This window comes from Xyrauchen texanus, chromosome 6 (genome assembly GCF_025860055.1).
Source record: "Xyrauchen texanus isolate HMW12.3.18 chromosome 6, RBS_HiC_50CHRs, whole genome shotgun sequence".
Taxonomy (NCBI): Eukaryota; Metazoa; Chordata; class Actinopteri; order Cypriniformes; family Catostomidae; genus Xyrauchen; species Xyrauchen texanus.
Window position 1 is genome coordinate 20,748,629 of NC_068281.1, and position 15,125 is coordinate 20,763,753.

At 37.8% G+C, this 15,125-nt stretch overlaps 1 protein-coding gene across 1 annotated transcript in view; it reads right to left on the bottom strand.

The window, feature by feature from the left end:
• The window catches only part of LOC127645306 (collectin-12-like), a 98,491-nt gene extending 86,133 nt beyond the window's left edge, over positions 1-12,358 (bottom strand). Inside the window, 2 exon segments of the mRNA XM_052128881.1 lie at positions 6,033-6,083; positions 11,804-12,358. Of these exon segments, the coding sequence (XP_051984841.1) occupies positions 6,033-6,083; positions 11,804-11,810 (58 nt within the window). The 5' untranslated portion in view covers positions 11,811-12,358.
• Between the last annotated feature and the right edge of the window lie 2,767 nt (positions 12,359-15,125).

The following is a 15,125-nucleotide window of genomic DNA, read 5'->3' on the forward strand; positions in this document are numbered from 1 at the left end:
ATTGACAACTTTTATGATACATTCATCATACTTTTTGTGTGTATATTTTGTTAATTATTATACTGGAGCTTAACAACTGCAGTATGAACTGTCATTGTATGGCATGAACATGGAAAAAAAATTCCCCTTTTGTGTTCCATATAGGGATAAACACATATAGGTAGCATAAAAGTAATCCATAAGACTCCAGTGATTAAATATATATCTTCAGAAGCAATTTCATTGGTGTGGGTCAACAGCCTTACTAGTCCATATTTTATTACAAATTCTCCTCCCAGCCCAGTAGGTGGCCATATGCACAAAGAATGTAAATTGCCAAAAATAATAGATGAAGAAGGTGAAAGTGGGGATTAATAGTAAATGATCTGTTTCTCACCCACACTTACTGTATATTACTTTAACCACTGGAGTCTTATCGATCAGATTTATCCTGCCTTTATTTGCTTTTGGACCTTCACAATTTTGGTAACCATTCACTTGTATTGTGAGAACCAACAGAGTTGAAATATTCTTCTAAAAACCTTTGTTTGTGTTCAGCAGAAGAAAGTCATACACATCTTGGATCGCATGAGGTTGAGTAAATTACGAGACGTTTCTTCACTTTCTCTCTTTATTGTAAATTGAATGTTCTAGCAGGAGCACAGTCATGTGTGCTGGTTAGAAGGGGTTTGGGGGTCTGGAATGAGAAAGGTTCATGCTAGTGGGTGGCTGACCGCAATGCCTGGATCCTGACTCAGCAATTAGTGGTCATCACAGTGAATGGCTGTCCGTTACCGTAGCAACTACGCCTAGCCTGATATAAGCCAGAGTCACCCAAGAGTGCTCCCAACCTTCATCACTTTACACAGCCAATAAAACCACTGAACTCTTTAATAAACTTCCCTGCCAGACATGCTTGACACGTAACAGAACAAAGTGCTGCAAACACTAGTAAAAAGCTGCCACTCCATCCACTGTGTGTTGACAAAGAAACCAAAACAAAATGTAAACAATCATTAAGTTTGGAGATGGAAAATGGATGTTGTGTTGTTCAATTTTGCAATACTCATGGAGCCATTCCAATTAAGCTAGATGTTCCATAATTACTGTCTAAATGTCAACTGTCAAAGAAGCGAATTCCTTTCTTGTGCCGTAACATTTTCAGAAAAGCAAGCTTATTAAAAGTCTCAAGTAGGTATTTTCTAATGATAAACTCTTCACAAACCAAACAGTTCACAAAAGGTAAACCACCAAACACAATGTACAATACCAGTTCCACCAAATCGAAGTCAGATATATAAAATGAAACACGATCAAGAATAATACTGTGCGGCAGACCCCTTGACAGTTTAAGTAATCAAAGTCTTAGAAACAAAGGCACTTTGCCTCTGTCTTGGCCAGTTGTGTAAAAGGGATTGCCAGTAAGTAGTATTCCGAGTCGAGTGAAGGAAAATACACATCTTTTTTGACTCTACCTCTTTTTTCAGGCCAGGAAGCACAGAGTTGATTTTGGCTGACTTGTGAGCCAAAAGACTTTCATTAATATATCAGACACAGTGCAGCACTCGGGCTCTATATTCTATTGGTAATGCAAAAAGAAAAAACTTGTGTTGTTTTTGAAAGAGTGCCAGACTCTGTGGAGCGGCAAAGGCACCGGGTCATCCATCATTTAAGTGTGGCACCATATCAAATGACAGCTTGTTACAGGGGTGCTGTTTGTGGGCAAACACATCTCAAAAGACCACTGTCTTAACCTGTGAGGAGCAGACCAAAATGTAAAAGGATAATTCACACAAACATTCTAATTCTGTCATCATTCACTCACCCTTGTGTTTTTCTAATCCCATAGAACACAAAAGGAGATATTAAGCAAAAGTTTCAGACACCATTCACAAAAGATCCAGTAAAATTAAAGTTTTTCACACTGAAGACAAGCTTTTACAGTAGCATTTTTATCTGGAAAGAGCGGCACCTATATATCAGTGATGGTACTGTTCTTTTATAGTAGATGTTAGACAGTTAACCATTCATTTTTTAGCTCAGAAGAAAATAAAAAAGATTATTGGAAAACTTACACATAGTTTCTGCTGCAAACAAATACGGAATCATGGTTTAAAAATATTATTTCAGAATATAAATGTCTACTGGGTAGACGAAAAACTTTTAAAACCCCATAGACTTCCACTGAATAGATCCCCTCTCATGTGGACATCATAGACATTTGGGGATGGTCTCTTAACTTGGGCCAGTAAGAAACCATTTAGCAACCACCTATAAACACCCTAGCAATGCCATAGTAACCACTAAGAACACCCTGACATTTAAATAATATAAACAAGTATCATAACATTTTTATTTATTTTTAATTACTTATTCTTTTATACATTGTTATGAGAATCCAAACATAATTTCGACCGATTATAATATTAATATTAGCCTTTCACACTTTAAAAAAACAACAACAAAAAAACACAGGAAGATCGCTGTAGGGTGAAGTCTCACTGTCCTCACTCCTCACATAGGAAAAAATCATGCTAGAGCCAGACAGATGGTTTGTGCATGCTGAATTTATATCTATTTGTCAAGAGTTGAGAGGGGGAGTTGGTAGCATTCCTAGTTTACACAAGGAGACCACCACCCCTGATCTTTTGCCTGGAGGAATTTCAACAACAAGCCAATTCAACATAAACAAGCAAGTTTTACTCTACAAGCATCTAAATCTTCTTTGTCACAATGTAAACTACACTGTTGTAGAAATAATTTTTCTGAGCATATCCAGCTCAGATTTGTGTGGCTACATGCTCTATCCAAGGGTCTCCACTGAGAGCTTCTGCAAAGGTGGCTTTAGAGACTCAAATTCCAATGGCCTGACCCTGCCCTGACCCAAGCCATTCCCTACTAATGCCCCCTCCAGAACTCTTATGGCACATGCCAAGAACCCCCTGCTTGGAACTAGTGATTTGTGCAGGGGCTGCACTCAGATCTGATGGAGATCTGTGTACCATTCTCCTAATCCAAGTAGCAGAAAGCTTGATATAAGGATACAATCCTGCAGACCCCCTGGCAGCTTAACTTGCAGACCCTGTGGGCTGGAGGACAGACAAATGTTCATTCTCCATCTACCTCCATCATCCTTGTCTGTGCACGTGTATTGAAAACACAAGCATGTCATACTGTATTTCAAACCAGCGTTAGAGCACACAATTACATGAAGACCCTAGGGGGTGTATTAAGCAAGTACTCTGAAAACATTCTCCAGCTAATAAACTTCAGCCAAATGAAAGCCACTTGGTATGTAATATACCATATCGAAGTCATCTTCACTACAAAACACACAATCAACAAAAACATGGCCACATACATCTACATCCTACCACTATTTTCATTATAATATACTGCGAGCAATGGAAAACAGCTCAGGTTTTTTACTGTCAGAATTACTTCAAAATTAACTGGTTTTTTTTCTGTATTTTTTTATATTTCCTCATTCAGTGCTTTTTCCCGTCAGCATTGAAAACCATCTGAAAAACCATATCCATGTCAATGGGTTGTAAAATAGTATCTCTTTTATTCCATTGAAGGATAAAACATTACTTTTGCCAAATCTGAAGCACAGCCTTTTTATTTTGAGTGAAGAAGAAATTATTGAACTTAATAGTGAAAATGTGTTAAAAGCAAACTCAAACAGACAGCTTTGATTATTTGGTTATGCCAGACAGAAGGGGCTCGAATAGTTTCCATGCCATTCTGTCCATAACTGCACTGGCTCAGCATAAAGCAGTGCATTGAGATGCAATGTACCCACTGAGAGGGCACACACTCCTGGGTGGACCCTGCAACCCACCAGCCCCACTCTCTAGTGCTGACAAAGAAATTATACTTTCTGCCATATTCCTTCACCCTATCTACACACTTTCCCTACTCCCACCTCACAATTGTCAAGCCATGCAAATTAGCTTGAATTCTTTCTACCAAATGGGCAAAGGAAGTATATCAGCAACTCAATAGACATTGTCTCTGACACCAGCATTTCAAACCATGTTGATGTGGTGTCCTTTCTGAACACTAGCAAAACCAAACAGAATAGCAAAAATGAAGCCTGTTGTCAAAAAGGTTTTTCAAACACAGCCAATTACAATTCCGTTTGGTGCCGCTAATTGTACCAAATTACACTAAGGGTGGTAAATCAAACGTTTCATTAGGATACAATGTTATATCGATTCTCTCAGCGATGTGAGGTTACCTCTTAGTCAGCGTTACCACAAAGTCTGTCACGATGCAATTTTGTTTCGATTTGATTCAGGGGCCTGCGATTATGTGCCTAATTTACACAGTCAGTTACATTTCTTTTAATTCACAAATGCAATCAAAATATAATCTGAAAATTTTATGGAGCTCTTGGATCCAGTTTACACATTGGGACATCCAAAATAAAATAAGATTTTGGATGTTGTTGAGATTTTGGATGTAAGATTTTCAGTTGTTGAAAAAATAATACAGAAAATAAAGTCACACACGTGTGATTCTGTCTCATTCCCTGTTGTGCTTTTATGTTGAAGTTCTTGTTTAGTTACTGTTTCCTGTTAGGTTTTTGTAGTTCCTTGTAGTTTAATTTTATGATTGGTTTTCCCCTGATTATTTCTCATTCCCTGATTGTTTCCCCAGGTGTTCCTTGTTCCCTTGTTTGTTCCCTTGTATATTTAAGCCCTTGTTTTCCCCAGATAGTTTGTCAGTTATTGCATGTTTTATTATGCTTGGTTCCCTGTGTTTTTCTTTACTATGTGTTTTCTTGTTTATTTTAATAAAGCTGCACTTAGATCCTCATTCTTTGCCTGCCTTGTCACATTATCATTCATTTGATGACAGCTATTATAGGTAGCCTATATAATTCTATATAATCATAAGATTGTAGTGGACCCTGACAACTTTAGACTTTCAGAGTAATTTGAATTACAGCCTTAGAACAAATTATGCATGGATGGAGTGGAGAGAAAATATATCAAGAACAAAAATAAGGATGGAGTGAATGGAAATATATTAAACGGAAAGATCAAGATTAAGAACCTAAAATTTGACAGATGGGAATTGCTTAAAGAATGATGACGATTATTTCTGTTTGATGGAAATGTAATAAGCAATGATCCCGCCCCACAAAATGCAAAATATGAGTTATGAATGAAACCGGTCTCTTATGATCTGTCCGGTGACATATGAGTTTGTCTAGTTTGATGAAATTCAGAGTAACCATTGTGAGAAAATGCAATAACTACAAAATCCACATCAAAATAATTCAAGCCATTTTTCTCAGTTTCAATGTTAGTTAATGAGTATGGCCTTTATCGGTAAAGGGTATTGATATTTTTTACCAGTTTCTGTGTAAAGTCATTTAGGGAATGCAGGAATTTGGATGGATGGATGGAAAGTAAAGCCATATAAGCACCAAAGGTTATTTTCATGTAGTTTAAAACACAGTGACAAACAGTAAACAACAAACTATCACAGCACTGTATAAATGTGTTTATGAAAGAGATGTAAGTCACGGGGAGACAGACAGTATCTCTCATCGACACTGAATTAACAACTAGGGAAACAGTGTATTCAGTTTGAAAGTGTCAGAAGAAAGAAAGAAAAAAAAAGATATATTTGCAATCAAATCACGCTAGAAATTAGCCTTGAATTCTGTTTCATGTGACTGTTGACAAAGATAAAACATATAATTCAAACATGTTCCAAGTTTAGCATGATCAAATACAAAACATCAAGATCAAAAACCATAACACAAAGGCATCCAGGACCAGACCTGTTCACTAAAACATCCCTCTCTCTGGGGCAAATGATAATAGCACATGTTTAGAGGGGAAAACAACTGCTGTAGACTCCAGGCCATGACCTCATTTGACTTGTAATCAGCTTTCCAGATTACAAGTTAGATAGGGTCTAATTCATCTTCCAAACACTGACAACACTTTCAATCTGATATATGGAAAAGATTAAAGATTGTAGTGTGTATTAAGAACATTACTATCAGTCATCAAGCACAGCAATCCACTTACCAAATCTTTTGTAGCCAAAAGACTGCACTTCCTCTTCATCATTGAAGTCATCTGAAAATGACATATGACACATATTAATCCCTGCATGCCTGATAATCAAAGGATGTCCTAATATTTGAGGACTATCCACTATTCTTTATCATGATAAAATACACATATATAGGATGCAACAGAATGCTTGTATCTAACATTTTAAAGAAGCTCTAAAAATTGCAGTATAATATGTATGTGCTTCCCAAGAAACCATGTGAGCATGTTAAGTTGAGATAATTAACATAAATATAAATAACAACATCTTGCTGGGGTAAATTTGGCGGCAGTATTAACACTGGCCTGGATGGTACATTCACTGGTTAACTAAACGATACCATTCTCTACTTCCTCTTCTTGCGATGGAGTACAGTCTGCTTGGAGCACTTCGGGTGCTCTCATGTGGATGCCATGCTCATGGGAAAGGACAGAGGTGACTCCAGGCAGTTTTATGTGTCATTGTCCAAGGCCAGAGAAAATAAGGAAAGAACACATGTTTCTGTAGTTGGAGCCCACTCCCCCTTCTGCTTTCACCAAACCAGAGTCAGAGCCGCAGGTGGGAGAGGGAACAGACTGTTAAGGAATCCCACAGAGAGTGACCTCAGGTCCAACCATCCAACTGGACAGATATATGCAAGACAGGCTGAGCTGGACAAGGAAATGGGGTCTGGCTGTCTTTGTTGACTGATGCTGTTGGCTATTTCAGTCTTTTTCCTGAAAATAACAACATTTCTGGGAAAAGCTGAGGAACAAAGCTCCCACACACCCAAAAAACAACATTTTCACAGAGTCATGACATTTGAAGTGAAATATTACTTCAAATAAAACTTTTAAGGCGTAGAATATTACGCATGGAGGAGTATCATGGAAGACTACCGGTGACTCCAAACTCAGAAAAACAGCATTTAACAGTGTGTGTGGCCTAAACTGCCTTTTAAGCAGGGACGTGCACAGACATTTTGGGGGGCAGGTGCTCAAGTGGAAAAAAAGGGCACTTCTCATAAATATTTATTTTTAAAAAAATTAAGCAAAATGTTATATATTAACACAACTCTAACTTCATTGCCAAATTATTTTAATTATTTTACACTCACGCAATTGATTCAGACTTTCTACAAAATAATCAGTTCACACAGAGACCATGGTTATTTAGTACTCTCTAGGTTTATCACAAGAGCAGGCAACAGCAAAGGAAACTTTGCCACAATGTGCATGTTTTCTATGTTTGACAGGGCGGAGGGCGGGGCCGGGTCGTGATGCTACACACCCGGCCCCTAATCAGGCTAATCAAGACTCCGAGAGGTATAAAGGCAGACTGGAAGCTGCAGTGCGACAGAGAGAGAGATTTACGGGCAGCTGTCCGAGACCTTTGTGTGTTTGTGTTTTTGTTTAGTTTTTCATTAAACTATTATTTATATCGTCAAGCCGGTTCTCGCCTCCTCCTTTCCTTTAATCCCTTTACGCTGGTTACACTGGTGGAGGGATGCGCCTAAGTAGAGTCCTCGCCACTACAATCCACCCCAATGGAGCAGCCATGGCCATCCGCCAGAGGACGGAGGAGCCCAGCCGCTTGGAAGCGGAGGAACAGCAAACTGACTGCGAGGGGCAGAGGGGCTCTCAAACAACCGCCTGGAGCAGTTACCGCTGCCAGGGGTGGGGGAGAACCCTACCGTCCACCAAAAACGCAACAGGGTGTTCTGTCCGCCAGGGACCGGAGGTCTGCCTCCGATCCGTCAGGGGAGGTGCGGCTGTCATCCATTAGAGGGTGGAGGAGTGGCCGAGGACCAAGCTACAGTGTATAGGAGAACCAGCGAGTAAGTGGGGTTTTTTTCTCCTTTCTCTCTCCCACTGCCACTCCTTGTTGGCCTTTCCCTCTTTTTATTAAAAATGTTTTTGTTAATTTGGCACGATTGTCTTTATGGCGTGTAGGTGCCAATTTTTTTTTTATTTCCCTCCCCTTGCACCCACCCTCATCCATGTAGACGGGGATGACCCCAGGGAAAGAGTGGGGGTGTACATCATGCCGGGGGCTCCCCAGCCTGAGAGAACGAGTAAGGCATGTGACAGGGCTGAGGGCAGGGCCGGGTTGTGATGCTACACACCCGGCCCCTAATCAGGCTAATCAAGCCACAGAGAGGGATAAAGGCCGAATGTAGACTGCAGTGGGACAGCGAGAGAGGGGCAGCTGTCTGACACCTTTGTGTGTTTGTCTTTTTGTTTAGTTTTTCATTAAAATATTATTTATATCATCAAGCCGGTTCTCGCCTCCTCCTTTCCATTAATCCCTTTACACTAGACTTTTTACACTTAATTTCAAGTATGAAATTATACCCACTTTCACATTAGATTTGTAAATTGTGTTGTGTAAATATGTTGTTTATTGTAAATTGGTACACCCACTGTTGCACTTCTGCATATGGTCGTGTGACAATAAAGCGATTAGATTTTTTATTTGATTTGATGTATTTAGAATAAATGACTGCACCAAGGAGAGGGAAATAGTTTCACTAATAATTTGTTTATATTGCACAAGTCATTAAATCATTTGAATTATTTTGGTGTTATAGGAATACATAACATTTCAATGTATGCAAATTAGTGCATTTCAATTAGTTAATGCCTAATTTGCATATTAATCTGGCAATTGTGATAACGTTATTAGACACAAATTTTACTGTATTCACCTGTAGTGCCTCCATTAAGTACATTAGCCTGTATGGCCATGTTATATTGCCTCAGCTAAACTTTAGCTAACTTATTACATTAGCTAGTAGCTAATGAGTCATGCATGTTAGCAAGACACAAGTTAACTATATTTGTCTTTTGGCTAACTAGCTGTAAAGTCGAGGCACTGGTAGCTTAGTCTATTGTTAATCACCACTCACCTCCACACAAGCCAAGAAAAACACAACTGGGATTGGAGCTGGGAGAGGCTGCTGCCTGCATTTCTGTGGGTCTAATGTGCCGATGTGTGCTGCATATATATATATATCTATATATATATATATATAGATATATATACATACATTTATTTAAAAAAAAAACAAAAAAAATGAAAAAAGGGCACTATCTCTCAAGGAAGAAAAAAGGGCAGGTGCTCAAGACCCCTTTGATGTCTATGTGTGCACGTGCCTGCTTGTAAGGTTATTTCCATGTAGGCTACTTTTTGCTCTGTTTACTAATCTCTAAAATGTTCATTCATTAAATTATTTAATACATTTTAACAAAAGATTAACCAAAAAGTTTGGCCTAAATCCAGGCATTGCTCGAGAAAACTGTCACTGTTAGACATAAACATAATGACAAGAAGTCCACTAATTCCTGCTTATACAATCAGAATTGGTTTGTTTGGAAATTGCGTCAATTAAACTTTTTTTTTTTTCTTTTTTAAGAAAACTAATATGTTAATTCCTTGAATAATTGTATGGATACATTAAAAACGAGATTTTTTCTATTCAAAAGTTTAACTAAAAACAGATAACTCATTTGTTTTAAGTTTGGCCTATATCCAGACAAACCACAGGAAAACAGATTTTTACTGTTCTGACACAAACATTGTGCCAATTAGATACAACTTTCATTCAGAAGTGATTTGTTTTAAATGTCAATTTCAAAATGTCTGTTTAAATGTTTATGTCTCTGCTTAGAAAAGAATGAAAGCCAGCATGCATGAGTAGCCTGTATAACAGAGCTAAATCTATAATGTGATTTATCATTTCGCTAGATGGCAGCATTCGGGCAGTTGATCAAAATATGAGAAGAACATAATAATTGCATAACTCACAATTAAAGCACAAAACTTTCAAGTTAAGGTGTGGTGTTTCCTGTTTGTCAGAGCATCAGGCCAATGAACATGTAAAATTATTCAGTATGTGAATGATTTTTTTTATTTTCTACAGTAGACCTTTTCATTTCAATAATAACCCTGACTCATTATTTTCCACTGCTGCACACTTAGAATTAAAGGGATAGTTCACCCATAAATGAAAATGCTCTCATCATTTACTCGCCCTCATACCATCCAAGATGTGTATGACTTTCTTTCATTTGCTGAACACAAATTAAGATTTTTAGAAGAATTTCTCAGCCCTGTAGGTCCATACAATGCAAGTTAAAAGGAGTTTAAAAAATTGAAACTCCAAAATACACATCAGGGCAACATAAAATTACTCCAGACTACTCTGATGGTTAAATCCATATCTTCTGATGCAATATGACAGGTGTGGGTGAGAAACAGATAAATATTTAAGTCCTTTTTCCTTCACTTTCACTTTCTCCTTCTGTTTTTGGTGATTCACATTCTTCATGCATATTGCCCCCTACTCGTAAAGGAGGAGAATTTATGAAAAAAAAATTACTTTATAATTTTTTCAAGTATGTCAAAGTGGCTTACATTGGCTTACAGTGACCACTAGTGGCCAGGATGCTGCATCATTCAAACACAGTCGTTTTCAGTTACCTATGCCATTGTAGAAATTAACTTTGGACAGTAAACAAGAATTAATTTAATCCAGGAGCAGTTACTGAGATTAAGCAAGTAGTATTCAGCTCATCATGTGATGCAAACATGGCTTCCCCATGAGGGTGCCCATGCTCCATGTAAAAGAGCTTTTATAAGGTTACTGATAAGACTGAACTCTTCATCTCACATGAGTGGTCATGATTACATAAATATGTTTCAATATTACTATTAATTTCTTTAGAAGAAAAAAAAATTAAATGAGGACAAAAAATTAAAAATACTGAGCGCACCTTTAAATATTGATCTGTTTCTCACCCACACCTATCATATAGGGTCTGCACACATAGATTTAACCACTGGAGTCATATAGATTGCTTTTATGCTGATTTATGTGGCTTTTGGATCTTAACAATGTTGGCACACATTCACTTGCATTGTGAGGACCTAGAGAGTTGAAATATTCTTCTAAATATCTTAATATGTGTTCTGCAGAAGAAAGAAAGTTATACACCTGGGATGCCAGGAGGGTGAGTAAATTATGAGAATTTTAATTTTAGGTGAACGATCGCTTTAACAGCAGTTTACACTTTTTAAAAAAAGTTAATGTTGAATTAAAACCATGTTGTTTAACTTATATAGAATATGTAAATAAAAATAAATAAATAAATAAAAACGTAATTCTCACAAATGTTTCATTTTTAACGTAGTCCACGCTTTTGAAAATGTTTAAGGGTAAGGAAAGCAATGCCCATGAAAATCCCACACAATAGCCGGGTCAGTGTGGATAATTTTATACAGCTGTCTTCTGGCAGTTCAGCCAAATAAACGGCCAAGATTAAGGGCCGTTCGCACCGAATGCGTTATTGTGCTCGTCCACATTTAGACAGACGGCTTTCGCCGTTATGTCATGTCTCGCACAGCAGTGCTGTTTTTGGTACGCTGTGTCAGGTAACAAAGAACGTCAACTTTTTAAAATGCTTCCTGAGACACCTGCGTTGTATTCGCTTCACTGCGTTTAGATTTTGTTTTGCGCAAGAACGTGTATGGTCTGAACGGCCCCTTAGACACCACGAGCAGTTTAATTGCAACCAGATGTTTCATGCGCTGAAGTTACAGGCATTCCACTCACAAGGGAAAAAACAAGAAGAAAGAGAAGGAAAAAAGTAAAGAGGCATACGCGTGGATAGACTCGTTCAATGTCTTACAAAGGCACCGTTTCAACAAAGTGTCAACAGAAAACAATTATAGGCCTAAAGCAAACATTTTTGCTGTCGCTTACCCTTCATTTTGGTAAAACTGAGGTTCACCGTTCCGTTACGAGCCAAACGTTCACATCAATCTCATGACAATAGTGCAGACTCAATTATAGTGCTGAAGCACAATGATCTTGCTCTGAAAGCTACTGCCTCTGTAGTTCCTCCACAGTGTGGAAAATGTCCTAAAGTTTCACAGATGCGAGCATTCCACCTGAAACATATGGCGGAGTTCTTGCATCCTCATATCCCTGTGACTGACGCAAAAGTTGTACAAGAAAAAGGAAACAACAAATGGAATGGGTGATCGTTGCTTTACAGACAAACTTTTGCTAAAAAACAAACATTGTCTCTCTCTCCATGAGTAACGATTCACGATGGAAATGCAGTTAAGGTAAGTAACGATACCTCCTCTTCTGCATGCTGACTGCTACCCAAGAACCACAGAGAAGTTGAGAGTCCGTAGGGTGTCTGTTAGTCTACTTGTTTTCAAAAGTGAGTGAGTCTCGTGGGTTCTTAAAGGAAAACCAGGTGAAAAGCAGCAGCCTCCACTTCACTGAGGAGCCTTTTACTCTGCTGCGCATCTGGAGTTAAACTTCCTCTTGGCACATGGGAGGGTCTTACACGTTGCATTGGTTATTATTGGGCTTGGAGTATACAGTGAAATTTAATCTGTAATAAGGAACATTCCAGAAAATGCACAATACTACTCATACTATGTCTTTAAAGAGTTTATCCCAAACTCAGCATTTCAGATATCTTCATTTGCTTTGCAATGTTTTTCACCATGTCCTGAAGGCAGAACTTTTGCAGTCTAAATATCAAAATGTGCTATGTGGTTCAAGCATGCTAAGAAGGAACAATTTTTATCTTAAAAAAAAAAAAAAAAGGTGTAGTCATAACTTTCTATTATGCTTAAATGTAAAATGGATTGTGAAGGTGTTATTAATGCATTATAACACATTCACAAATCATAATGAATTAATAAAATGTATCAGTCGTATATTCTTTTAAATAAATGACGTCAAGTCAATGGTTTTTATTGTCGTTTCAACCATATACAGTTAGTACAGTACACAGCAAAACGAGACAACGTTCCTCCAGGACCATGGTGCTACATAAAAACAACATAGGACAAACACAGGACCACATGAGACTACACAACTAAGGTAGTATATATAATATATAATATATATTTTATATAGGTTATAAAGTGACAGTAATTAAAGTGCAACTCAGGACACGTGTGTGTGTGTGTGTGTGTGTGTGTGTGTGTGTGTTTGTGTGTGTGTGTGTGCCAAACCAGTCTCTGAGTATTGAGGGGTCTGATGGCTTGGGGGAAGAAGCTGTTACACAGTCTGGCCGTGAGGGCCCGAATCCTTCGGTACCTCTTGCCAGACGGCAGGAGGGTGAAGAGTTTGTGTGAGGGGTGTGTGGGGTCGTCCACAATGCTGGTTGCTTTGCGGATGCAGCGTTTGGTGTAAATGTCTTTGATGGAGAGAAGAGAGACCCCAATGATCTTCTCAGCTGTCCTCACTATCCTCTGCAGGGCTTTGCGGTCCGAAACGGTGCAAGTCCCAAACCAGGCAGTGATGCAGCTGCTCAGGATGCTCTCAATAGTCCCTCTATAGAATGTAGTGAGGATGGGGGTGGGAGATGTGCTTTTCTCAGCCTTCGAAGAAAGTAGAAATCACAGTAATACAACATTATAATACCTTTAATAATATATTAGAGACCAATACTATAATATTAGCTGTATCTGGTACTCATAACAAATTACAACTACAATTATAAAGTGTATCCTAACATAATATTTTAGATTACACTTTAAGGTACACTCGTCTGATTACTTTTGGATTGTAGGTCCCATATTATAATTAACTGATTTTAAGTGTATTACTGTAAATAAAAATGTACACTCCTTTCATTAAGCATTAATAAACATGAAATCAAACAACAATTTGCCTACAAAAATTAGGTCATGTAATCGATATGTAATCAAGTAATCCATGAAAAGTCGTTTCAAAATAAAACATTTAAAATACATAATTGATTTTTGTAATCTGATTACGCAACACAGATTACGTGCAGTTCCGCCTGTATGTTTTTTTAAGAGTAGCTTTGAACCACATAACTGTTTCTTCAAAGGTGTTCCTATAGTAAAGCATTATAATTAAATGGTGATTACAATTATTTATTAATATATTTGAAGTATGTGTATAAATTATAATTCTTATTATTAGGAATATCTGCAAAGTGCATTAAAATATACAAATATAATGCAATGTCGGCCTATACACAAGTTCTACTGAATCTCTTTCTCATCAGTTATCATGCACCTTTTTTAGAGTGAGAGTATTGACTGTTGTCCAGAATTGCTTGCACAGTCGTTCCACTTTAATAAGCGCACAGCTCATTTTGTTCTTTGTATTTCTTACTTAACTCCTTTACCGCAGGGATCCGTGATTAATTATTTGACATCCCTCTGGATTGTGCAGATTCGTGTGATCCATTGCACCACGCGACTTTGTTGCACTGGCCAGAAATGTTTTTTCAACTTAACAAGGCTAAGCACTAACATAAAAAAACAACATAAACGTATTACAGCTCTACTGCTGGGATCTAAACCTACTTTACAGGTCCTCTTAATTATTGTGCAGCTTTTGTGCCAAAGCAGATGCCTTATCCAATTTTACTTACCATCAAACTGTCCCTTTTCTTTCAAATACCCTTACAAAAATATACCATATTAATCATAGTTGCAGTAATAGTTATTGTTAGTACAGAAAACTGTGATAACTTTGTATTAGCTACCACTGTCCAAAATTTATGTCAGAGTCCACATTCTGAAAGCTTCATAGAGAGCTTGAAGGAAATTACATTTATTTATTTTTACAGTAGAAGCAATGAAAGTAATAAATTGTATTTTGGTGGAAACACGAATATGGAAAATGTCTGTGTCTACATCATTTTATTCTGACCAACTAGACTGTTCTGTCTTTACTGGTTATATTTATTCTGCCCTGTTTGGGCAAGGTTCCCATAGTCTCAGATCGAGAACTGGCTAACAATTGAGTAATCACCCTCAGTGTGCCAAGCTGTCTGGTCTGTGGCACTAGATGAACGTGACAGGTCCAGATAGATTTACGTGAAACAGGTGTCTTTGAATTTAGCTTAGATGGACATAACAGTGGCCCATATTTCTGTTTCTCATTAGAGGTTAGAAAATACTATTTTCAAGCCCTGAATAGAGGGCACTATTAAAAGACATGGTGTGCTAATGGGAAACGTAAGGGGAATACAGGCCTGTTTGGAATATTTGTTTTATTATAAAGGCAAGGTTTACAA